Raw genomic sequence first — 26,402 nt, 5'->3', positions numbered from 1 at the left:
ATTGCCCCCATTTTACAGATGGGGAAACCGAGGCACAGTAAGGTTTAGTGACTGGCCCAAAGTTACACAGCTAGTCAGGAACAGAATCTGTCTCTTCCTATTTCTTCTCCTTAGTCACAAGACCTTTCTTCCATAGGAGAAAAGGAACCCCTTCCCCAGTTAGCCCTGCTCTGATTTCAGGTGGCTGAAGAGGAGAAATCAAAGGCAAAGGTCTCAGCTCTTCCCCCCCCCTTCCCCCTGCCGCATCACATTAAGACTCCCTGTAACATCCTGGAAGCTGGGCTTTGGGAGAATGGCAGGTGATTCAAATACAGCAGTTTACAGGTTACAATAAAAACCAAAACCACACTTTTAGGTGACCCAGAGGAGGGGCGGGGAAAAACAAAAGAAAGAAAAAAGCCATTCACAGTTCACCTGCCTGTGTTAGGAGGAAAAAAAAAAAATACAAGTCACATTCCCTTCCCCATAGATTCTAGCCCCTCCCAACCCACAATAAAAAGAAAATACTCAAATGTTAGTTAGGCTTAACAAAGCGTTGAGGTTACAGATGCAGTAAACCAGCACAACTGGCATACTGCCCAAAACAGCACAGCTTGATATAAAAGTTGCTTTCTTAAAATCACTTCAAAACCAATTTCTGTATAAGTAAATTAGATATGAATTCAAAATCAGTGTAGAAATCTACAGTTCTTACCAAAGACAGGATACAGTATTTACTTTGATAATAAAACTCCAAGTGTGTCACACACACCTGACCCAAGGGACTTGTTATACCAGTAACAGTCAATATAAAAGGTTATTGCTCTAGCATCTCTCAGTAGAACATATTTAACAAGCACAGAAAAGGGAAATACCAAGGGGCTGTCCGGTCTCATTAGCAAAGAGAGGAAGAAGAAAGGATATAAAGTTTGGATCTTTTTTTTTTCCTGGCTTCTTAAATCCCTCCACTTCTCCCTGCTCTTGTGGCAGTTTCAGGCCCCGATAGATGTGAGAGTTTCAGGCCAGATAAACACACGCACATCACGCTCGCTCATGACAAGGATGGATGAAAAAGGCTGCACTCTAACCTCTCTGCACCTGCTTTTAAAGAAGGGACGATGCCTCTTCCTCTCTCCTGCGAGCAGGAAGCAATGAAAGCAGCTGCCCTGAGCAGGCCCGAGTGCTGATGGAGGAGCCTGGCCTAGGGTGTCATCCACGGGAGCGCACATCAGTGCTAAGGGATGGTCGGCGCTTCCACCTCCTGCTTCAGTGTGTTGAGAAAAGGCAGGGAATAACAAACTGGGGGGAGCGGAACACCAAAACAAACCACCCCACACAGTAACATCTTGATTCCTCTTAAGAAAAAATAATAAAAGTGGTATCATCTCCTTACAGTGTAATGGAACTGGAGAGACCCTTGCAGGGTCTTGGCTGCCTGCGCTGATGCTCTGATCTCAGTAAGTCGCACACGCCACGTGGCTCTAGTGAGCAGAGCCAGGGTGGCACTGAGATCACAGGGTGCCCTCGCTGTGCTACTGCTCAGACTGCAGGCGTGCAGACAAAAGCCTGAGAAAGAGGTATCAAAGCAGAGGGCTGTGTTGTCTGCAAGTGTCACAATTTGCTCAGAGTGCTAAGACAGGCTGAAACCTACTGGCAAAGACTCCTTCTGCCAGGAGGGGGCTGGGTAAAATCTTGTTGGAGCCCGGGAGCTAAACTCAGCTGTCAGTCACACACACAGACACGCACACGGTAATGAGGGGAGTCAGCCTCTCTCTACTGAGACACAGCAAGGGCATTTCCAGTTTAATGGTCCGTCTCATCTCTGGATCTACTGCCTCTCCACAGCAGCAGAAAGCACTCCCACCCCACCCCACCCTCCTCCCCACCTGGTAAGGTTTCTAAATCACAGTAATGTTCAGAGAGACAGAACTGCCAAGGGGGTGGCAGAAAGATGCTTAGCGCCCATCTATGATGCTTCTAACAGAAGAGCTTGACAAAGCAGTTCTGGCAGTAGGGCTTGTCGTTCTGTTCTTTGAAGGTTCCTTTGTTGAGCTGCTTGAGGCAGAAGGCACAGACAAAGTGTTCGGGGTGAAATTTCTTGCCCATAGCAGTGATGCAGCGTCCTGTGATAGGCTTCTGGCAACCAGAGCAGAGCGAGCCGCGACGCTCGTGGTAATGCACCTCGCAGTAGGGCTGCCCGTCATGCTCAAAGAAGCTGCCATTGATGAATGGTGTAAAACATTCCTGCAGGAGGATAAAGCAGAAGGGGACAGATTGTATAACAAACTGAGGATGCAGGCAGCTCCACAAGCCTCCTCTGCTCTGTGGCACAGCCTAGCTGTACCATGGGCAGGGTGAACTGCTGCCTTTCAGAATCATCCTGTTGTCCAAAGAGCCAAACTCTGTCCAAGAAGAGTTCCCAAGGAAAGGCTGATAGATCAACAGATACAGCCACAAGCAAGGGAATTAACCATGCTCCCTCCCCCAGCTGGTTTCACTTCTATAAAGAAAACATGACAGATGAGCTACCAGATCAGATGCGTCCAGCCAGAAGAAAGGAGAACACTCCTTCCCCCGAGATGGGAAACACAGCAGCACCTTTCCCTGTTTGTTTTTTTTTTTTTTTAATCTCACTCCAGCTTCCCCACAATTGCAGGCAGAAGCAGGGACCAACAGCAACTTTCATGCAGCAGAATTTTGATGAACATGGGACTGGTTCCAGCTGAGAAAATGAGGCTCAATTAATCTTTAGAAGTGATCTCATCTCTCCAGAATGGCTGGCATTATGCGGGTACACTTTGTGCAGAATCATCCATCCTGAGACATCTCTACCAGGTACACATGCATCACTACTTGGAGAAACTGTTCTACAGTGCTAATGATTTTGAGTAGATGAGGAGAACAGGATACACTAGCTATGTGCTTAGTAGAGTCCAGACCTCACTCCACTCAGTGTCAGGCAGCTGAGGACAATGTACTTCAGAACCTGCAACAGAAGCACCCACTCTCCCTGCAAGACTGGGGAGACTCCCCTCCTTGTATTAGTGGGAAACTGAGGTAGCAGGGTGGGGGAGAGTCGAGGATGCTGCCAAACAGATTTAACAAACAGATCAGCTGTAAGGCCCCAAGGAGAAGCCAGATTTCCAGACTCCTCGTTTTGCTCAGTCCCAAGACATCCTCTTCCCCAGGGACGATACAGAGTATCACACACAGCTGGACCCCAAGGTGTGCACAGTGAGTCCAGCAAACAGCATGCAGAGCCATGGATAGCTAAACACTGGCAATACTGGGACGAATGCAGTTTGCCTGCAGCGAGTCCAAGACTTTTCTAATGCTTATAATCAGTTCAGTAAACAGCCTCCTCCATCAGTCAGCAGGACAGCTGAAAAGTCTGCTCTGCTTTAGCAAAAACAGGAAGAGAATCCCACCTTGTGTCCTGGAAGGTATCAGTGCTGGCCTCACCAATACTGGCAGTGTGGCAGCAGGGGGAAAAGGAAAGCAGAGCTCCTTGACAGAAGTCTCAGTCTCTGCAGAAAAAGGCACAGCCCTCCCCAGCCAGGACTGCCATCTTCTGGCTCCACTGTCTGCACACTGCTCTCGGAGCCACAGATAGCTCTCGGCAGGCAGCCCCAATAACATGGTGACAGTCTGCGCTGAGCATCATACACAGGAATCAGCACCTTGTGGTTCTGCTGCTTGTTCTGGTTTCTGCCTTTCTTTCCCACTCTAGGAAACACAGGCTGATTTTGCTCATCTCTTGTGGCCTGTAAGAGTTAATATTTGCAAGCTTTCTGAAAGAGTGCCAAGCATTTAATCTGCAGTATTCCTGTTTGTTATGCCTGTTGTATGGAGCCTGCCACCATTTCACTGACTTGCATATTTGTCTGAACAAGGCCAATCTCATTAGTTTACATTGTCAGATGGAGCATGGGAGGAAGATCCTTAAAATCTGATTGCAGAGGCAAGTACTTAGAGAGAAGCTTAGCTTATAATTATTCAAAGGTCACAGAAAATATCTCTGTTTATCTGTGAGCTGCTGCAGAAGCCCATAATTGAAGCTGGGAAGAAAGAGCAAAACAGCTAGAAAGTTTAATATAAACAGGCAGAGGACCAAGAAGGTGTTTGGTTGCTGCCATGTTTTTATCTTGTGGGGCTGGCTGCCCTTCACTACCCCAGACGCCTTTTCCTGATAAGGGATCAGATGCCTGCAGGGTAGAAATGAGAGGGGTCGTACAGCAGCAGCAAAGGACCTTGGGTTTCTTACCCGACAGACAAAGCATTCAGGATGCCACAGGGTGTTCAAGGCAGAGATGTAGTTTTCCAGGATAGCCCGGGTACAGCCTCCACACTTGGGAGCAAACATGTCAAAGTAGTCCTTGCGGCAATAGGCTTTGCCATCCTTCTCATGAAAACCTGCCAACAGGGAATAGTGGCAAAGAGTATCAGCTCCTGGTCTTTACCTAAGACCAGCCAAGCTCTGCAGGGTAACCAGCATGGGTATGATCAGCCTTCCTGCTGCTAACGCACAGACACCGCAGGTAGCTGTTGCTTGTTCTGCTGCCCTTCCTGTCCCATACACACACATGCACACTCTTCCTCTCCAGCGGGAAAAGAACATTACTGCTAGCATCCTTCCACCATAAACAGCTATATCCCTTGGCATTTCCATCTTCAGTAGTTCCCCTGCCATCCCTCAGGCTGTCCCCTAATAGCAGCTCTGCCTTACACACTTGTCTGCACTTCAGCAAGGAGACTGCCTAAACCAGCAATACCTTCAGGTCCAAAGAAAGCTCCACACTGGGCACAGAAAAAGTGTTCAGGGTGCCATGTCCTGTCCAAAGCCGTCACCACTTTCTGTTCAGAAGAAGACAAAGTGCAAGTCATGTAAATGATGGCTTCAGCTTGGAGGTTAAGAGGGGGCTGGGTAGGGTGAAGAACACATTAATGTTGGTACTGACAAGAGCGTGCATTAAAATAGACTGTCCTTTAGAAAGCTGAGTCAATTCTCCCCCGCCTCTGGCTCACTCAGGCTTTCCCCACTGCACACTTTGTTTTACCCTAAAAGGATCTTACACATTGCTTCCTCCCTTATACAGGGCCTCGTCCAGCTCTCAGGACTCTAGTACTGGTGCCTATTACTACAGGCTACCAATAGACAAATGCTGAGGAATCATTACTGGAATGAAGGAGCAACGTGGGGTTCTGAAGGAACTCCAGGAAAGGTAAGAGGAACTAACTCCTCTCCCTATCATAAGAATTTATCTGGGCCAGAGCCAGAGCAAAGGAAAAAATAGAAGTCCCCAAACAAAATCTTCCTCCCAGGACATGAGCGGAGTTTTTAACACCCAGGCCTGCAGCACTTTGCCAGCACCCTTAATCCCCTCAAGGAACTCACATCAAGTATTGGCCCGTTGCAGTAGTAGCAGCGAGGAGAGAAGAGATTGTGATAGTCCTTCTCGCAGTAGGGCTGACCATCCCTCTCAAAGAAGTTCCGCGACCCAATCTCCTCCTGGCAGTGGGTGCAGACGAAGTGCTCTGGGTGCCAGGTTTTCCCCATGGCTGTAACTACCTGTTGGGAAAACAAATTATGAAGGACAACTCTATCTCCCTCGCCCCTAGACCACATGACAAGATACCAGCTGGAGGTCAGCAAGAATGACAAGTTCTACTACTCAAGTGAGCCCTGGACTGGGGTAGCATGAAAACTGAATTACCTATCATCTCAGGAGAGGGCAGTCCCTCAAGGGCAGGGTAGAGGTCACTGGAGGAGCTTACAGCGTACCTAGCCAGTGGATAAATAGAGTACTTCAGTTTCTCCAGCATCTCCAGCCTCTTCAGCCTCACGAAACAGCCCTCCCCATTACTCCCAGCTGCAGCCCAAGATTCAGCAATGAGATAGCACCTTCAACTCACCTGCCCAGCAATAGGCTTCTTGCAGGCTCCACAGACACCTTTGGCAACTGTAGCTACACCCAGTTTGTTCAGGTCAGACTGGAGACTTCCCAGCATGGTGTCCAGCTGACTGCCAGGCTTGGAGGCTGTGGATGGAGGGGAGCTGCTCCCGGCTTTCCCCTGTGCCATGAACTGCAGGGAAGAGAAAAAAACATAAGGCAAGTGCTGCTGTATTTACAAGATAAATGCCTGCTGTTGCTGCCAGTGGCTCCTCTGTAGAGACAGACAGGAGATTGCTAGGAGACAGCTACACCCTCTGCAGAAGCCGGTGAGAGCCAGGATCAAGTACACACATGTATTCTGCCTATGCAGAGACATGCAGAGACCCTGGGATGTGTAACAGCAGAGCTGTGAACCGAGGATTTGATTTTCCTTCACTCTGCGTACAGCAGAAGTCACCAGCAGATCCTAAGTAGTCTGTACACTGCTGTCTAAGCCTCTGCCAGAAATCTCCCTTTACCTCATCAGAGTCTGGCCAGCTGACAAAGCAGAGACGCCATCCAGAGGGCCCCTTCCCCTTGGCCTCTCTCTACTTCTATGCTTTTGCCCTCTCTTAGTTGTCACTCTCTCCTCTCCGACAGGGATCCCTCTCTTCTTTCTCATCTCACCTCCCTTTCAGCTAGAGTATCTTCTCCCTTCCCCTCCCCCTCTTTGCACCACTTTCTGCAGATCTTTTTGCCGAGTCTCCTTTGCCCTCCTCAGGCAGCTCTCATGCCACAATTGAGCTAAGCAAGTGGAAGCAGGAAGGAAATAACTCCCTTCAAGTTGCCTGCTGTTTACTACAGCGAGGGCAGTGCATCCACAGCAGAGACCTAGCAGACAGGATGGCAATGGAAAGATTGCCACATCTATTGTCAGATGGAGCACTGGAAATGCACGGTGGTGGAGGGAAGGAGATTAAGATACTTGTCTCCGAAGCTGTTTCTGAAACTCACACCACCACAATACACATGGCTTAGAAAGGCATCCCAAGAAGGAGGGGGAGAAATGTTTTACTTAGGTTCATAACTTATAAACAAAATATATGTTCTCTTTGGCCACCAAAGCCCCCTTTGCAGGCAAACTGCAATAATGAAATACAGATTATTTTAGCTGACTTTGTACTGCAATAGCTACTGTCAGGTTTAGAGAGACCCAAAGAAGTCCCTCCCCAAGATGTTGGTCTGGAGCACATGTTATCTTTTAGTAAGAGTATAGATTAAAACAGACATAAAATCTACACTTGTAAACAACCCATCAGCCTGCTGCCAGCGCAGCCAGGGACATGCTGAAGTGCTTCAGAGCCTTGACAGAATGTGCCCTTCCAGCCACAGGATGAGCTCTATTCCCTGTCCTGCAGCTGGTCATATCTGTAATCAACTAGTTTACCCAGTGACAAACCCTGTTTTCTACTTGTTTGTATACAAATTCTCATGACATACATAATTTTAGCTTTTTTTACACACACACATCCCTCATCAGCCTTGTCTTGCACACAGCATGATTCCCAATAGAGCTTAACGCAGCTTTTCCCATCCTCTCTCCTCCAGCCACCCCCACAGCTTGCCACCTCTCCTAGTCCTGCAGCACAGAACAGCCCCATCACACCCCAACGCCCGGAGCCTAAAACAAACCCTCTGCCACACAGCAGTTATTTGCTACCTAACAGTTGCAGTGGATGTCTCCAAAGCATACCACTGCAAGGAGGCTTCTCACAGGAGGGAGACAACAGACCTCTCTGTACAAAGCCAGGCCAGAGTCCCAGGACAAAGCCAGGGCCTCCCACATGGCACAGTGGGAGGAAAAGCGCCGGATCTTACCCTCTCTCACTCTAAGCAGGGGGCTTGTGGCCACTAGGCAGGGCAGGCTCAAATACCCCTCACAAATGATAAATACCATCTGGAGAGAAAGGAGATGAGATGAATTCAACAGCAGAGCACTTCACCCTTGCCTATAAGGGACCACACACTCCTGCAAGCCACAGCTGACCTCAGTGCAGGCACAACCACCTGTGGACACTACAGTTTCTACCCGGCCTGTTGACCCAGCCTTCCTGACAGCTCCCAGATGAGTCCCTACCTGAAAAGGGTTTGTTTTCATCTCCTGCACTCAATGTCTGCTGTTTACAAGGGACACCCAGCACAGCATCCACATAAACTCATCATGCAAAGGCCCTTCAAATTCCCACCCTTCACCCATGAGAACTGTCATCACTCAAATTCAGTTAGGAGCTCTATGAGCAGCAAACCATGCACTACAGGATATCATCTACATTACTGGCACTGGGAGCTCTAGGAGCAGATCCCAGCAGCACCTGCAGCACACTCATGGACCAGGATAGCACACCATGCCAAGGAATCAGAAAGGAGGTCCTGCCTTCTCAGAGGTGGAAGGGCCCAGGGGTGCACGAGCAGCCAGCAGATTGGCACTACGAACAAGGGGAGGAGCAGAGGTCACCTGAAAAGTACAACAGTTCAAGATGCAGAGGTGTTTCCTTGCTCACTGCTCGAGAGCTGCCCGTACACATAGCATTGCACATCACTGCACACATACATTAAGACTTTCCACCATCCTGGAGCTGCAGCCCCTCAACAGGAGATGCATTACACAGCTCTTGATCATACCACCTCTGACCAAAACCCACTTGCACTGTGGACACCTGTCTAAACAGGCAAACACAGGAAGGACTGCTGATTTGCTCCTTCCAGTATCGAGATTTTGCCATCTTTTACTCCCCCAACTCCAAGACAGATCATGGCAGGGAGAGCTGCAGCCTGTGCTGCAGAGCTACCTTCTTCATCTCAGAGGGAAATAAGAGTCCCTGCTGCACAAAGCTATCATCAGGACAGACAGGAACCACACTCACACCATCAGGTTATTGCACAGACATGTACTTTGCAGGGCTAGCCAGGCACAGCTGGGATTAGATATTGCCAATGAGTCCTCTCGACAATCTAGCAGTTCAGTACCAGCCTTTACCTACAGATTGTATCTACTGAGCTATCAAGTTGGGAGCAGTAGTTGGACTGGAAAACACTGCTAAAAAAAAAATCAAGCCAGAAGAGAGAAGCCTGCCTGCACATGTGGGAAGAAAGTGTCATCTTCAGTCTGACAGCCAACAGAAACAACTGTCTTGGTGCTAGGGGTCCAGGTCTGGGAAGAATACGAGTGCCTAGGATCTTCAGGAGGGGTGTCCACAACAGAAAGCTCATGATAATCATCATCAGAAGTTTCCCACTGGAAGAGAGGCTGGGGAGCCAAGCTGAAGGAAGAGGATGAGACCGGACTAGGAGCTGGAGTAGATGGCACATGGGAAGGCTGAGGTGGGAGTGGGAGAAGAGGTGCAGGGCCAGAGACATGAGAGGGAGCAGCATTAGCAGGGACTGTCTTTGCAGCTTCTTTGGAAGGCTGGAGCGGGGGAGAAGCTGGAACAGAGACCGTCCTCCTTGGGGGGAGCGGTGATTCTGGAGGAAAAACCACCTAGAAAGACACGGAAGAAGAAAAAAGGTGAATAAATTCAAAGAGGAACCAACAAGCACTTCCTGCAACAGGAAGGCTGGTTGTTATCACTATGTTTATCTAAGGAGAAAAACCAGCAAGAAAGAAAGAGAAGGGAACTAGAAAATATGCTTCCCTGTGTAGCTCAAGGAAGAGCACCACCTTACACCCAGAACTTCCTGCACAGGTACAGTATTGGGGAACACAAAGCATGCCTCTGTGATAGGCCTGGTTTTAAAAATAAACCCCACATGGACATATGGTATGTGATAGTAGCAGACTGCCCAAACAGATACCTCCAGCAGCACCCTCAGATCCCACTCCAATTCTTAAACATCAAGAACCAGGACCTGAGTGCCAGTTCCCTTTTCCGGCCAGACAAGGGTGAGTAGAGTTAGTTCTTCATTTTGCTTAGGGCACTCAGAAACTTAATCTGCACCTCCACACAATGCTATCTGGACAGAGGGACATGCTGGAATTCCGTAGCACACATCCCTGCTTTCTACCTTCTCTACTTGCTGTCCACCATTCTGCTCTTCCCCCTGGGGTCTGGCAGTGATAATGACCCCCTCTGTCAGCCAGTCATCCTGGCTCTTCTGTTCTTCCTGTTCCTGTTTAGCGATGCCCAGTCTGTCCTGCAGCTCTTCAAGTAAGTGATCTTGGGACTCAGTCTTGCGAAATAAGGCAGGACCTAGTTTACGCCTTGGAGAGAGGTCACGATACATTGGATGCACATTTGCAGTCTCTTTTGTCCTCTTGATTAAAGATTTAATCTAAATGACAAATGTAATAGTATCAGCAGAGAAGAGCAATGTCAGAACAAGCCCCAAGATGCAACAGCACAAACTCAAGCCATTAGTGACAACTGTGAGCAGGAAGAGTGATGACATTTATTCCACAATGCCAAAATTCCTCTTGGCACAGCCCAGAACAGTGACTCAGTGCAAGGAAAAACCCCGTAAGGATAATCACAGCAGCCAAAAATAACTATCTAGAAAAGGAAGGGAAAGATTAACCAGCAGGAAGCCAAGATAGGAGGTGCAGCATGACCACTCCACTAAGCATTAAAGAAAACTCAGCAACACAAGGACACAGAGCAGCCTCTCTCTGTTTGCCCTTCACAGGCATAAACTCTTGGTCAGAGATGTCTGGTGCACAAAGTGTACTTCCAGCACTGGAAGGAACACTAACAGCTCCAGCAATGAGACCTAAAAAGGCTAGCAGAGCAGAGGACCTGCTGTCCCAAGTCAGGAACATCCTCCAGCGGTGTGAAACAGCCCTTCAACTTTTCAGAGGCTTCTGTGGACTGAGTCTTACCCCAGTTAGGGGCTAAAAGTCCGTTTCACCGGGAAGTCTCTACAAACTGCCATGTTCTGTGCTGCTCACTGACATGCAGAAGAGACCACAAGGTAAAGCAGAGGATTTCAAACCTCCATGACATGCAGCTGTCAGTAACATTGCTCAGACCTGCATGCTGTTAGTGTGGGTGAGTCCGGGCACACTCACACCACACACAAAATGTTAGTGGGCTGTCAGAACAGTCCTAGCTAGGACTCATCCTACTCCTCCATTCATTCAGTGCCTGCCTGGCCTGATGCAGAAATCCTCTCTGTGGGTGGTTTGGAGATGCACAGCAGATCCCATTCAGCTTTCCAAACATTTTCAGGAGATTCCGGAGTGACTGCAGAGCTTATGAACTGCTCATTTTCCTGGTCTCCTCCAGCTCTGTTGATGTTAGCAATACCTGCCTTCCTAGGAGTTCTCTCTCTGCCCTGCCTCTTCTTGACCAGATCAGGACAGCCATCTACCTTGGTTTCATGTGGTACTTCATCTTTTAGCTCCTGTCCTTGCTCCACTACAAAGCTCAACTGGTTTTTAGTGTCTGGGAAGACATCCCACCGATCCAAGGCCACAACAGAAGGTTCACAAACCGTATTCAAAACGCTGTCATTTCTCGCACGTACCTCTGGCACATGTGCAGACAGCTCCAGAGCCCACAGCTCATCTAAAGCTGTTGCCACATTTCTGCTCTGGGAAGGAAGGGCTGAATTGTCCCTGACTGCTCCCTGCTGATCCAGCTCTTTAGGTATCTGCCCCTTCCCTTGACCATTTAAAGTGTTTGAAATTGGTACACTTGAGATTTTGGGGTCAGTACTCTGCTCCTTCTTCTCAGTCTCTTTTGCCAAATTGTTCCATAGGCCTTGTGCCTCCACGTTAGCAGATCTACACAGAAGTGCCATACTGGAATCCGGCATAGCCTGGAAAACGTTTCTAGAAGAGTCAGGCTTTCTGCTCATCCGAACCAAACTTGCAGAGGTCATCTGCTCCCCACGAGTAGCAGAACCTGAAGAGACTCGTGGTGGGGGCACAGGGGCCATTTGTGGCAAACAGGGCATACCTGGAAGAGTGGCAGAATGCCCTGAAGTAGGCAGAACTACAGTGTTGCTGACTTCCTCAGTGCAAAGGACTGCTGAGGGGGCAGATGTTGGCACTGCCGAGTCCCCACTGTGACTTGCAGAAGGGTGTTTGGAATGGGATAGCCCTGTTAAGCTGTGAGGGGTGTTGCTGAAGTCTGCAATTGCTGAGCTGGTAACTCGTTCTAGGGAGGGTTCAGGAATCAGAGACATAGTGGAACTACTCTGCAAAAAGGAGACAGAAGGAATAGAGAGAAAAAAAAATAAAGACAGAGGTAAGGAGAAGGAAAAAAGCAAAGAATTAAGCATTATAGCAATCATGACCTCCAAATCAAAGGTCCGTGTTGATCCAAAGCCTTACTTCCAAGAGTAGGGAAGGAAAAGGAGATATCAAAGAGCAGAACCAGTATGACATTGTGCTGATCTTCACATGAGATTACAGGAGACAAAGTTCTACAGCCATTGAGATCCTTTTCCTATGCCCTCCTTCTAAGTCATAGCTCATGTGTTCACCTGCAGCTGTGATGGGGCATGCAGCAGCCACTGGGAAGCCAGCTGCAAATCCAGGAATGTCTAGACTGTGAGTAAAGGTCACATTAACTTACTCATAGTCAGACATGTAAATTTTACATTTCAAAGCTGAAAAAAAGCAATCAATGAAGAGAACAAAGCATGACATTTTCTTCTTGATACACTAATAAAATGCTCCAGTTGACTGAGTATATGGCAATGAAAACAAAGCTTCAGGGCATTCACAGCAAGAACAGATGACATGGACTTTGTTCTAGTCACATAACTAATCTCACCTTGGATGCGACACATACCAGATCTATACAAGTCTGTCAGTCACTCCATGCCCTTGTAAACATTGCTTAGGTGGCTAGATTAGCCTCTCCCCCTTAGGCCAAAGGCTCCACATTTACATTGTAATAAAATCAGTATTAATTTTGATCCAAAATACAGTGTAACAAAAGCAACACAAGCAACTGATACAGAGTTATTGGTTCTCCCTGAGTTATGGGGTCTTTTGAAAAAACATCATGAGTCCTCTTCTCCCAATTTTCAGTGGTTCCTGGCTGAGCTCTGGGTGACAAACTGGCATTACTCCTTTCTCTTTAAAAGGGAAAATAACAGGGGCTTGGACAAGTTCACACAGCAGGTCAACCTAAGACTAATGCTGAGCACTCCCAGTTTTAAAAACATATCCACAAAGGATTTCCAAATCCAAGACCTATTAGGCCCTGCTCTGATTCTTAGTCACATTTTCCAAAGCAGACTCAAGAAATTAAATGCTCATGCTCTTAGGCAGCAGGGCATGTAGCTTCCTAAGCCCATGCATGGCATTTCAATCTTTACTTACCTTTCTGGGATACTTATCATGAATAAAAGCATAAAATTAACCAGAACGTGCACAAAATCTGCCAGTAGATGGAAGAGACATACACCTTCAGCTGACCTAAGCTGCCACCATCCCGAGGGGTCAGGAGCTGGCATACACACACATTTATGAAGTTACAACAATAGTGCTACAGGGAGACTGTGCTCAGAAAGGAAAGAGCAATAGGGGACCACAACTGATTACAGATTGCTCCTCCCCTTGAGTAGCACAGCAAACCCACAGTCACAGCAAAGAGACCAAAAGGACTAATAAGTATATTCAGCAGTTAAAATGAGGGCATTTCCCAATATAGCCCTCCCGCTGTATTTTGCCTAAGCTGGATGCACCTGTAAGAGTAACCTGGCTTTACGCTGTGGTTCACACTTAGTTTCCAGACTTCCTAAAATAAAAATTCAGGCATTTCCAAGGAAAGACTACCATTTCACTCCAAAGCAAGGATTTCCCACATATTAAAAACATACCAGCTCCAAAGTAAGAGCAATGATTAAACACTCAACAGTAATAGAACAGTTAAATACAAGCATCTAGCTATGCAGTAAGCAGGCATCATATTACACAGAAATGGCAGAGGTTGAAAAAACAAGTGCATTAAGTAATCTCAGTGCCTGATGACTGATAAGCTAGATAACCAAAATCAAATGGATTCTGTAAGCAAAAAGAATGAGCAACTCATTAAAGCGAGCAGAAGATGATAAAAGGGTAGTATCAGTCTGTAATAGCACCTTTTACTCTAGGGTATGAGGGAAATTAAACATCAGTGCCTCCACTCCTCCCAATCACATCTACTGCAACTTCTAGCTGTACCAACTACCAACTCCAACTAGTTACACATCATACTTAGTTTTTCTGTCCTATTTCTTGCAACCACATACACATCTGGCATTCAAACAATAGCCTTTCATCTTTCACCTTTGCAAAAACTCCACTCCTCTCCCATCCCATCACTGGTACAGACTAGAAAACCATTTTTACAGACAAGCTAACACCACTGGTTGGCACAAATAGAGGAGGTAAAACCATACAAGGATTGAAGGGAAAATGAAGCAACCTGGAGGACAGGAAAAAGGAAAATAACTGTTTTTTAAAACAGCCAACAACAGTATTAACAAAAGGAAAATCATCATAGAAACCATGTTCTTTGTGCTTCAGGAAGAACATTTAGACACAGATGAGTTCCATGCTTTGCAAAAATGCTAATATTGTGTTTATAAAGGCCAAATCTTAAAGTCTTGCTGCATTTCAGTTTGCTCTCAGAGCTCAACCAGAAACTAGGAAGGCAGGCAGTATTACAGAAAGCAGCTCATCTTTGTCATGCACATTTTATTGGAGTTGCACAAAGATTCTTTGGCCCCCCTCCTTTTATCTTGCAAGGAAAACCTGTGCTGGGCAAAGTCATTCTCAGTTGCCAAGAGCTCACCTAGGAGCAAAGGCTGGTGGCAACAACCACACCCTGAGCTTGTTTTCTGAGCCCTGATAAAAGCAGCAGGGGCACAAGGCCATAGCACTCAAGCTCCCACAGCACCCATGGAAGGAGCAAGGCATGGTATGCCAGCAGCACAGGTGGGAACTCTTCTCCAGCTTCACAACAGTGCAGTTTTTCAACCAGACTGAACAGACACTTAGGGATATCCTGCACTCTACCCTAGACCTAATATGGAGAAAAAAGGCAACACTAAGGTGTCAATATTTGCAGTTGACTAAATACACACTACAGTAAGTCTAGAGAAAACAGTGAGTAACTCCTAGATTCTCACAAAATGAAGTACATGTGCCAGAAATGGCAGACTGAATTCAATTCCAGCAAGTGCAAGGCAAGAGAAGTCCCACAGAGCGTGCATGCTCACTGCTGGGTTCTGAACTCACACACTTGGACAAAACTCCAGGTATTGTAATGACCTCCATGAAACCCACAGCACACACCAAAAGCTCTCACATGAACGGTGGCACAGAGATAACAACAAACAGCAAAGCTGTCACTGAATGTCCTGTCTACTTCTCCTCACAAAACACTCCTCAGCTCTCGCTGCCCCACCTAAAGTCATGGTAGGAGGAGATGGAGTTCAGCACAGAAAAGAAACACCAAACATCAGCAGAATATTCTATATGAGGAAAAACCAGAGAGTTAGGGACTTTCTTAGGATTAAAAGGCCGATTTGCATGTGTATGTAAGAAAGGCAAACCCGACAATGACAACAGAGAGACTATATTAGATATTTGCTTTCTCGACCTCTCAGAACAAATTCAAGTGAATAATTCAGTAAGGGTATAAGCAAAGCAGCTGAAAGTTGAAAGAAGAGAGTATGTTTTTCATTTTGCTATGATTATGGGTAAATGAAGTCTCATGAAAATAAGCTCCGCGGTTAATCATCTAGTGCAAGAATGATAACATATCTATATGAATAAAGAACAAGTTATCCAACTACATATGCCAAGTGCTTCACACATCAAGATGACCATGGGCAAGTTACTCCTGAGCTTATCCTATTATGAGATTTTTATGTGCTACTTGTGACTGAAGTAGCCGTTCTTTTCCAACACAATAGTTTGATTTCCAAACAAGATTCTGACTATTATTTGCCATCCTCTGCCCCCACAAGAAGCTTAGACTTTAATCCCATTTTGAGATGAATAACAGATACTAACAGTTTTAAGATGGAAGCCTTTGAAGTCTCTGGCTGTCTGATGCAAAGGCTTCAGCGCTCACACCACGTGCCTGGAAGATCCTCCTCAGGGAAAGCACGTCAGGGTAAAAACACACTGGGACATCCCACAGAAAAGAAGAGCTTGGTCTCTGTCAGTAAGCAGACTGGTGTCCCATGCTCCCCTACTTCTTGTTAAGTTGTAGCACAGCAAAATAATTCACCCACTACTGAGTGGTAATTAAGCTCATTACCTTTGGCAAACAGACAAACTGCAGAACCAAAGGAAAAACAGATCCCAGCACTGCCTTACCCTGACAGTGATGAGAATTTATAGCAGTTGAGAACACCTACAACAACACTCAGAAAGCACAAATATCACCACAGGAAGTCTTTCAGAGCAAGTCTGAGAGGTAAAGAAGTCATTCTGGAGACCAAACAAGGACAGCAAATGTGGCTAACAGGCAAGAGAGTCTGGTGGCGGGGAGGGACAAGATGAAGTATTAAGTTGTCATGATAGGGTACCTTAAAGTCAGAGAGAGATGCCATCAGCTCATCCAGTTCTCGTGTAGCTGAAGAAGCAGATATACGGGTCTGCTGCTGACTGGCGGTGACCCGCTGGGGGCTGCTCACCTCACCTTGGCTCACAGTGATTGCAGGGCTGACAAAAAAAAAAAAAAAAAAAAAAGAAAAGAAAGAAAAGAAAGAGTGCATGTAAGCCTGGGAGAGCACTCCTAGACTGAAAGTCCCCCTGCTCCCCCAGGCAAGCACAGCATAATGAGTTTAATCAGCATTGCCCACCCTGGCCAGCCCTCTGCCAGACCCAGCTGCCACAACACACACAGACCCTGTCTCTCTGCCAAATCTAACATGAGTGTGTACACACACCCCCTCCATCCATTAAGAAACGAACAACGACCAAACATTCCTTTTGTCAGACAGTGGGTATTTGCGATCAGCTATAAATCTGAGTTTGAACAATCCCTTTCTTGTAACATGACACGTATTTTTTCATCCAGGAGCAGATAAAAGAGCATGAGCATGCTCATGCGCCTGCTTGATTTCCAACTCTTTAGACAAAGCCCATCTTCTATCTGTCACTCTCCTGCAACATCTGCCCCTACACTACAGTCACTACTCCCACAGGAGCCCGTCCCACCCCACCCAAGCCAGGAACCATCAAAACACTACTCACACTGGACTTGGCACAGAGCTCTCCAGCTCATCCAGCAGGCTCTCCACACTGGGACGCACATCTTCGATCCCACGTGCACCATTTCGCTTCGGCTTTTCTTTTGTAGGGGGTGCAGCCTTCCCTCCTACAGAGCTGCTGCTCTCTGGGATGACATAGTGAGGTGCAGTCATGCTGGGCAGCGATGGGCTCCTGCTGGCTTCATCTTAAGAAAGGTGGAGCAGAAAAGAGTCCTTCAGACCCCTTGGTCCATACATATATGCTAATCACAGACGAGAGCAACAGATTGCCCAGAAAACCATGGAACAGGGTATCTTTGACGATATTCGGAACTTAACAGGGCAAGGGCCTGAGCAACGTAATCTAACTTTGAATGTAGTTAGAGCCAATTTGAAGCTGGCCCTGCTTTGAGCAGGGTGCTGCACCATGGACCTCAAGAGATACCATCCGTACTAAATGAATCTTTGATCAGGGGCTGGAGGAGTCTCACTCAGTAAGGATGTTGCAAAGTAAAAGTAGACTACTATTTTGAGAACCAAACTATTCCACTCATACCAAATGTCTTGCTATTCCTTACCTGCTGGGAAGCCACTGGTGGGATTATGTTGAACAGCATTCAGTTCCAGAAGAAGTCTGTCCAGTTCTGACAGGTTGCTGCCCAGAGAGGAGCTGGTCATTGTGGGAGATGGTTCTGCAGACTTCTGCTTATTCGGGAAACTAAAGATAAAAGGCAAGTGTGAAACTTCTACATCAAGATACAGCAGAAGGATGGAGAGAAACTTACGTTAGGTTCACAAAGTTTACACATATATTGTATTCTTTTCAAGCTGATGCTTTTAGCTCTGGGGAAAAGATCATGTGTGCTTTGTGGAATGGCTACAACGCAGCTGCTGCTTAGCCACATCTTCAGTTGTCAGTTACAAAGAAATAGCATTGGTGGACAGGGCCTCAGGTTTTAGGACTGTATGGCTGCACAGTCCTGTAGCAAAGAGTTAACCATCTGCAGATCCAAGACACACAGAACAGCAGCAGAACCATTAGCTCGTATACAGGAAAATTACTTGTTTCTGCTGACATCACACCAAGCAGCAAAAACCTCCTCCCTGAAGCAAGGGAATGCAGGGCCAGCACAGACCGGAGAAAGAGGCAAAGTACAAACCTCAAGCTATCAACAAAAAGTCAAAAGCACGAGGTTATGTGGTAGCCTCTTGCAGCACTCAAGGTCTCTTTTCGAGTCCTCAAACCTATAATTTGGGGATTTCTAATCAATTTATAAGAAAGTAATTTGAAACTATTTTTGACTGTGTTAAATACACACACCTTGAAAGAAGTTCACCTGTGCACAAACGTGTATAAAACACTGGCTGTAATTATTCTTTAACCTACATGGGTGATCCCTGGGTGATCCCATTTACCACACACAACTGCAAACTGTTTCAAAACTAACTTAGCACCAATGCGGTGATTTTTATAGTAATTACACTGTAATAACAGTCTTCCCATTGTCAATGGCAGGGAAATTATTTTCTCCTAGTTTTACAAATGGAGAAATAACTTCTAATGCTCTAGAGGTTCTTATTTTATCAAAAAGATACTTTCCAAATCCAAAATGGGAACATCTGTCTTGCACACACTACCATATCATGCTCAGAAAGTTAATATGTAACAGGCTTTAGGACTCTGACACCTACAACACCAGTGACAATTAAGAAATTCCATAAGGGCAGTTGTTATCTTTCTCTTCAGACTGAAAAAAAATTCACATATGCAATCTGAGAAGGGCATACTTCTTCCTGACCCAAGCACACAAACTACAATTCACACCAGAACCAAACCATGCCAGACCCTTGTACAGGAGGACTTATGGCTGTAATTACCTCCATTTTGTACTAATTGCATACAGCCATCTGAAAAAATTGCAGTTACTGCCTCCATTGGGTCATCTCTGGATATGCCTGCCTCTACCCAGAATTAGTTCTGGCTGAAAGCAACTTCCTGCTCAGCAGAAAGAGCTAGGCATAGTTAGAACACACCACCAGAGAAACACTAGTCTCCACACTGTAAAAAGGTAGCCAGTGCAGAGTGCACTGTAGAGGGGCATCAGAGATGAAGTTCTGACAGCCTCTTCCTTGCTCATCCCCATGTCAGCAGAAAGGTCTGTCCTACTGTACAGGCTATTCCTTCAACCTCCCAGTGTAAAAGCAGCTGCCATCTACCTATCATCTGAGATTAATGTTTTCGGAAGTTCGAATTTACTTGAAAATTCAAGTCAATGCACCTCCTGGTAGGCCACAGGTAACTGAGTTCCCTGGGGTAACTGACCCAAAGGCCACCCACCTCCTAAATAACTTTTGGGCTGCTTAACAGGGTGATGGATTTGTCACTTGTCTCTGGATCATATCCTTCACAACACAATACAGATCCTGTTCTGTCTGATGGATCCTTAACCTCTTCTGCACCTCAGCAAACCGAAGTGCCAGGTCAATGTTTGCAGTGAGTCTGAGAGTTACAGTGGCCTCTTACAAAAGAGATAATCAAAACCAACACAGGGCAACATAACACACACAGGGAACAGTTTGTTTCCACTTATAGAAGGCAGCTTGAGCCACAGCAGGCTCAAGTTGTGAGTCAAGCTTTTATCTCTTAACAGGGACAAGATACCTGTAGACGTGTTCCTCTTCACTGGCACGGGGAGAAGGAGAACTGAGCCCGTCTCTAGGAACAGAGGCACTGGAGCTTTTGGCACTAGAGCTGTATATAGGAGACTGGGACTGAGGCTGTGGAAATGAGATTTGCATTGGAAACAGAGAATACAAAATGACTATGTACAATACTGCATTGCAACCCCACACGTGGATAGGGCAGAACAAAGCCCAGCAGGAAAAAAAAAAAAAATCTGCTATATAGCCAGTCAGTCTCTATCAGATGAGCTACACCAGGAACAACTGTTCTCCATTTGCTTCAAATTTGCCTATGAGTCGCAATCTATGCTGGAAACCTCAAGTCTGCTCTTTCCACAGGCTGCAAGACAGATGACTAACACTAATCTTATCACACTACCATTTTGTTGGAAAAATGACCATGACTTTCAGATTCTTTGCTGCCATTTGCTCCAACCAGTTAGTTACATTAAAAACCCACACCTCCCCCTATTTCCCCATTCTGTTCATAGCCAAATTAATCCTCACTTCTTGCTGTTTCCTCCCCTCATCTACTTCCTTAACAAAAAACAGCATGCACCCTCCCCATCCGCACACATTCACTCACTTGCTGGTGAACGTATCTGGATACGTTGGGTTGCCACTGGTCTAAGGGGTCAATCACAGTACCATTCAGGGCCTCATTGGAAGGTGGTGGGGGCACTGGAGGTGGCACAGCAATCTCCTGGTACGTGTGGTTTCCAGTTGGATAGGAATAAGGTGTTTCTTCTGTTAGAAACACTGGTCGTTTGGATATATGTGAGGTGGTGGATTCCAGGTCTGCCAGTAATGCGTCTGCAGGAAAGCAAGAAAAAAACAGACACTAAAATGGTAAAATCCTGGACTACAGCTTTTTCTCTTTCGGCTCATTCAGGATATCTTTATCAGAAGGTCTTTGGGAAGACTTTTCATCTAGGGTGAGCCTAGATGTTTTCAGATACCCTGAAAAACATCACTGCAGCCCAGGACTGAGTGGGTTAATCAAACTTCTAGTACAAAGAAAATGCCAAAAGGTAGCAAAGCAGCCAGAAAAACTGTGTCAGTCTCAGATTTTTGCCTTAACTGGAAAACCACCCAACAACAAGGACCCACAGCCTCACTGCACCCTGCAGAAGAGCAACCTACGAGAAACGTGCCCAGAGAGCAACTCGCAACAGGATATTGACACAGACTAATTACAGGCCCCACATCATCACGGAGTCATTTACTGTGTCCGCAGGCACTGCCTTCTGCAGGAAACAAGATCTCAGGAGGGGTTTTCTCAGAGTCTAAGGTAGTGGAAGAAGCACAAAACTTTCAAATTAGTCCACCAGCACAGCAGGAGTATGGGCTTCAGTCTTCCTAACAAAAATCCCTCTCAGTACATCACACAAACAGTTAACTAGTTTTCAGAGGCTGCCAGGTAAACGCCATTTCTTCTGGAAACAATTCTCAACTTGCTGGGTGGAGACTGCTCACAAATTCCTGAAGAGAAGAAAAACTTCCACTAGCTAGAAACACTGGCACTCATGCCAGGCAGAGGAACCCACGTCACACAGTTAGCACCTCTCGGAAATCTCAAAGCAGGCAAAATGCTCTCCTTCAAAGATAAGGCATGAAAAGCCTTTCCTACCTTTACTGATTTCTCCCTGCAAACTATCCTCTGCCCATTCCCAACCCCACACTCCTCTGTGGTGACTCACAGGCAAATCCAGACTTGTTGGGTTCTCTGTCCTGTGAACCCACCCTGCGGAGCCCACTGCAGTCCCCGGTGGGGGAAACTCCAGCAGGCGACTGCAGGTCTGCACTGTACTCACTTTCTAAAGAAAGCCTCACTGGCCAGGTGCCCAGCTTTCCACAGGGGCAGCAAGCTCTAACGCACACCTCTTTAAGGCTATTAAGAGAGGAGCTGGTTCACTAGGGACATCAGTGCTCTCCATTATAAGAGCATCAGGACATACCTGGCAGGTCCCTTCACAGATGTGGAATTCAGCCAGACACCAGTAACACAACTTCAGCAGAATTAGGAGAGAAGGTGCTCAGAAACCCCCTGCATCTCGCTCCCCTCCACACAGACACCACCGTCTTCAGGCAGTCGCAGTTAGCAGGATTTGTCTTTCTCCTCCCACATACAGTGGGTACTTGATACTCAGGTGTGGGGTGTGAGGGCTCAGTCTGAGCGTAGCCACTCTGCAATAACCTCCATCAGGGTCACCAGGAGCTGAAGTTATCAGATGACACCAGAATAGCAATTGAGCAACTGCTCGCCCTAATGGCTGCCTACCGGCTCTAAGAGGGCAGGCACCTGCCAGCCCAAAGCCACTTCCTGATCAGAGCAGACCACATCAGCCAATGCACTTAGCAACCCGTCAAGAAAATTTATTGAAGGGTCAAATGGAGGACTGTATTATTGCATTACAAGACAAGGAAGGTGCTGCTTTTATATTCACTCTCTTCCACAAACCAAGGCATCAAAAAAGAAAAAAAAAAAGCGGTCCTGCACTCAGAGAACAGCATACAGCCATTAGCAAATTAAATACTGTGTTAAATTAACTCTATACCCCTTTCCTCTAGCCAAAAAGATGCTCCAAATCATTTAAGCCACAGGCATCTTCCTACAGGGGCCAAAATACCCCAGAAGCAGTTTCTCCAAAGGGATACAAGCTTTCTGCAGCTGGGGAAAAATGAACTTAATCTTCTTTATAAGCAAAAGAACAGCTGGTGGATTCCAGAGTGAAAGGCACATACCTCAAGGGAACTGCTGAAGAGCCGCAATTCCTTCAACCCGGCAGGTCCTATGACTGGAGGTTTCGTGCACACAACCTCCAAGAGAAGTGCTATCCGAGAAGGTGTGGTTTTTTGCTTCTCCCCACCAATGACAAAGGCAAATCAAACTCCACCAGGAACTGAAAATCCCATGAGGGTGTTGGCCTCCTCCAGCCCTGCAGAGGGGACCCAAACCATTTTTCAACCCTCTACCCCAGCCCTGACTGCAGGACGGGCAGATGTAACCATCTCGCCACAAATTCACCCTCTCAGCTCAGCACTCTGCTGAATGAACCATCGGACAGAAATCCTCGGCTTTTTACTAAGGGCACAAAAGTGAGTTCGGGTAGATTTACTGGTTTACTCTTACAAGTCTGCAGAAGAACAGAGGTCTGGAAATGCCAGGAGCACTCTGCCCCCAAGGCTGTGAAGGAGTTAAGGAGAAGACATTACAGTTTAATGATTAACTTCCCCCATACCCTCCCCCTTCCTGACTTGAGCAAACAAGGCAGAGCTGAGGAACAGGAAGCGGAGGGAGGAGAAAAGGCTGGAAAGGACTCACTCGCTTACTCAAACTGCACTTCAACTTTACAACTTGATACTGAACCAGCTGCCCGCAGGCACCACCCCGCCGGTGGGACAGGGAAAGGAGCAAGCCAGGAGCAGGACAGACGCACACACACTGGTTTCTGGGTGGCAAAGGACCTCTCCCTGTGTTTGCTCGCCCTCATGTTCTGCACCCCCAGGGTCCACTCTTCCTCACGCCCTAGTCGCTCCCTCCAAGCTCACTGCCACAGCAGAGGGAAGATCTTCCCCGTTCACACCCGTCCCCACTGCTGCTTCCACCCACACAAACTGTTCTCCGATCCAATCTTATAGGCAACCAGAGTCCCCTGAAGTTTTGCTGGACTGGGCTGTTGCACCCATTCAAAGGGTCCAACAACGGACCCCATGCAGCACCTCATCCCAAGATGTCCCGAAGCACTGTGCATTCCTTTAGGATTTGTGCAACTTTTCAACACTACCAGAAGACAACGTGAGATTAGAGAAGGGAGATTTATTAATGGAAAAAAGATGCATTGCTCTCTATCTTTCTTTTGCAAAAGTGACCAGACAGCTGTAACCTGATGAACTGTAACAAAGATGCTGTGCCTTGTGCAGCACTGCACTTCACGTTACAGGATTGAGCTCACTACAGTGACCGCTCCTTAAATAGAAATTGTTAAATACTTGAATAGAAATATGAAAGGTTTGATCGATTTCTTGGGTAATGAAGTGTTCCTTCCCAAGGCGACTCCTGAGGGACAGTGCTGCAGGAGGTGTAAATCAACCAGTTAGTCCCTCCCAACCCGTAGGAAGCAGTTGACTGGATCATCCTAACGCACTGACGCAGGCCAGTTCACACAACCATCAGAGGGCACCACTACATCCTTACATGGGCAGAGAGAGGAAACCCGACAGCAAGGGCTAACTTGGAGTAACTTCACCTCACTTGTATCATCCCCACAGCCGGGAACCTGTCCCTATTTTAGGCACACAGAAACTTTCTGTGGGTGCCACGTGTGCTGCACCTCCCCACGGAGACGTGCACCTTCATGCCAGCACACGCTGCAGCATCTCAGGGGCTATCGCCCAGTACTCTGGAAACAACCACACACACTGACCTCACCACAGTTTTACTGCTGCCCCAAATACTCTTTAAACTACTACAGTCACAGCTCTAGGAGGCAGAATCTCCCAAGATTAAAAGATCAGAGATTCATTTATCTCTAGAGGATAGATTTAACCATTTTGTAGCGATAAAGTAAAACAGACAGGAGAAATCAGACCTTCAAGCCATTGCTCCTCGGCAGCATCACCCCTGCTTCCACTCTCACCCTTACAAGAAGCTACTAACACAACTCACAGACACGTGGATGGAGTGGAACCACACAGTCCACTTTCCAAAGGCTCAGTAGGGCTCAGCCTACCTGCAGGTAGGGGCTGTGCATATAGAAATTTGTATTTTCCACTCTGTTAAGAGAGTGCTGCCCAGTGGGGTGTGGAAGAGTGAGGGATACTTGCTAAAACACCACCAACCCAGACACTCCTCCTTGTCATCACTATGCTGGTTGCAGTCACACAGCTGATAAAACCCCAACTTACTGTCCACTGCAGCACAGTGCATCTCAACGTGTGCATGCCCGGGTACTCCAGAGGCTCAGGTAATTTGGCCAAGCACCTGGTAAAGCTGCATGCAAACATAAGACAGGCACAGAAGGACAGAGTCCTCCTCCCTCCGCTGGGCAACACAGAAATTACATGCTCAACTGAAACCACATTCAGGCCAGAGGGCTACTCAGACCACATCCTCCCCAGCATGTAAGGACATCTGTGTTCGCGTTCAAGTGTTTCTACACAGATTTTTCTGTGGAGGAGGCACAGTTAAAGAATGATGTCATGTTTGATACTTTTATTGCTATAAAGCACTCCAAGACATCTGGAGGTCCAGGTGCATTAGTTTGCCCCTCTCTCCTCTCCCTCCCTTTTGCCAAAAGTCATTATTGACTATGAGGTTCTTGGGATTCTGGTCTTCAAATCCCACACACAGCTCTGCACACACATTACACATGTATAAGTGGCTCTTAATACCAACTGCATTGCTTCAAGGTAGTTCCAGCATCTGCCAAATTTCTGCTAGTAATTTAGACAGCTTGGGACAAGAACTCTCAAACTGATGTCCAATGCATTGGACTGCTCAGAAAAATCCCTTTCACCAAGAAAATTAGCAAGATAAAAGAACAGGACAATACCTTAGGATAAGCCCCATGTACCAGCTGAAGCTGCAGTGAAAAGAAAAATCATCTCTCAAGTTATATACTACACATTCCTGCACTATCTCTCCAGCCCACACCTCTGTCAGGCCGAGGAACAGTTCACGCATTCCAGGGACTCCAACGCAGGCTCCTTCACCATCACTGCATGTCAGCACTTGCTGTCCTGCAAATGCAGTATCCCCCAGCAGAAACGGCTTCATATGCAGCCGCAGGGGCACATTCTTCAGTTTCCCACATCCCAGTTTGTCTGATAAAGATCAAGAACATCAGACTAGGGGATCACAACACAGTTCTGAGGTACAGAACAGGAATGGGTAACATACAGGGGCCCCTTTGTACTGATGCACACATCAACCCCCTTTTCTGTAAATCTGAGCCACACTCAGACCCCTTAAATAGATACAGTGAAGCTATTAAAAATATATACATATATACATGCATCTTCTCACACATGTCAAAACATATTCTTTGTTCACTCCCCTCTTCCTGTGCCTTCTGTACATCTCAAAAATGCTCCTGGATTAAGGTGGCACACATCATGAACTAGTCCTGGAAAAAACTATGTGACAAGGCATCAACAAATTCACATTTGCCAATTGGTATCAACCAGCTTTTTAATGCTTATTTTTCCTCAAGCAGTAAATAGTTTTCCACTATTCATAAGCAGTCTACAATTTTTTTTTTTTTTTTTTTTTAAAGTGAGGCAATTCAGAGAAATCTAAATTTGCTTTCCTCTGTTAAGGAGAAGCCTTCTACTACCGAGTGTCCAGCGTAACTCCAGCCTGTGCAAGGGCTACAGACATACAGCAGTCAGCTCAAAGACGACAGCATTAGTGCCAGAAGAGAGAAAACTACCTCAGATTTCCATATGCCAATCACCTCTCTCAACAACTGAGGATGAGCTATTAAGCCATGCTGACACAGCAAATCACAGCATTATCAATAGAGTAAGTAGATCAAAAGGATGGCGGTCAAATTTTCTTCTACATCTCATCTGCTACTGGGGAGGAAATGGAAGCATAACTGAGGCAAGATACTTCAAATGCTTCAGATATCAATGCCTTTCATTTTCAACAGCTGAAAGCCGCAT

General features: G+C 46.7%; 1 protein-coding gene across 1 annotated transcript; it reads right to left on the bottom strand.

Moving 5' to 3' along the window:
• Positions 1-1,956: 1,956 nt before the first annotated feature.
• On the bottom strand, positions 1,957-24,677 carry PXN (paxillin; the record flags this gene model as incomplete). Its single annotated transcript, XM_082007750.1, has 11 exons — positions 1,957-2,223; positions 4,244-4,392; positions 4,752-4,833; positions 5,375-5,548; positions 5,893-6,063; positions 16,386-16,521; positions 17,056-17,257; positions 17,630-17,769; positions 19,714-19,829; positions 20,320-20,574; positions 24,642-24,677. 11 exons carry the CDS (start codon positions 24,675-24,677, stop codon positions 1,957-1,959), a joined length of 1,728 nt encoding a protein of 575 aa, XP_081863876.1.
• Positions 24,678-26,402: the final 1,725 nt, after the last annotated feature.

The sequence above is a fragment of the Phaethon aethereus genome, assembly GCF_964289735.1.
Source record: "Phaethon aethereus genome assembly, chromosome: 17".
Lineage (NCBI taxonomy): Eukaryota > Metazoa > Chordata > Aves > Phaethontiformes > Phaethontidae > Phaethon > Phaethon aethereus.
This window is presented reverse-complemented; position numbering and strand designations above follow the sequence as displayed.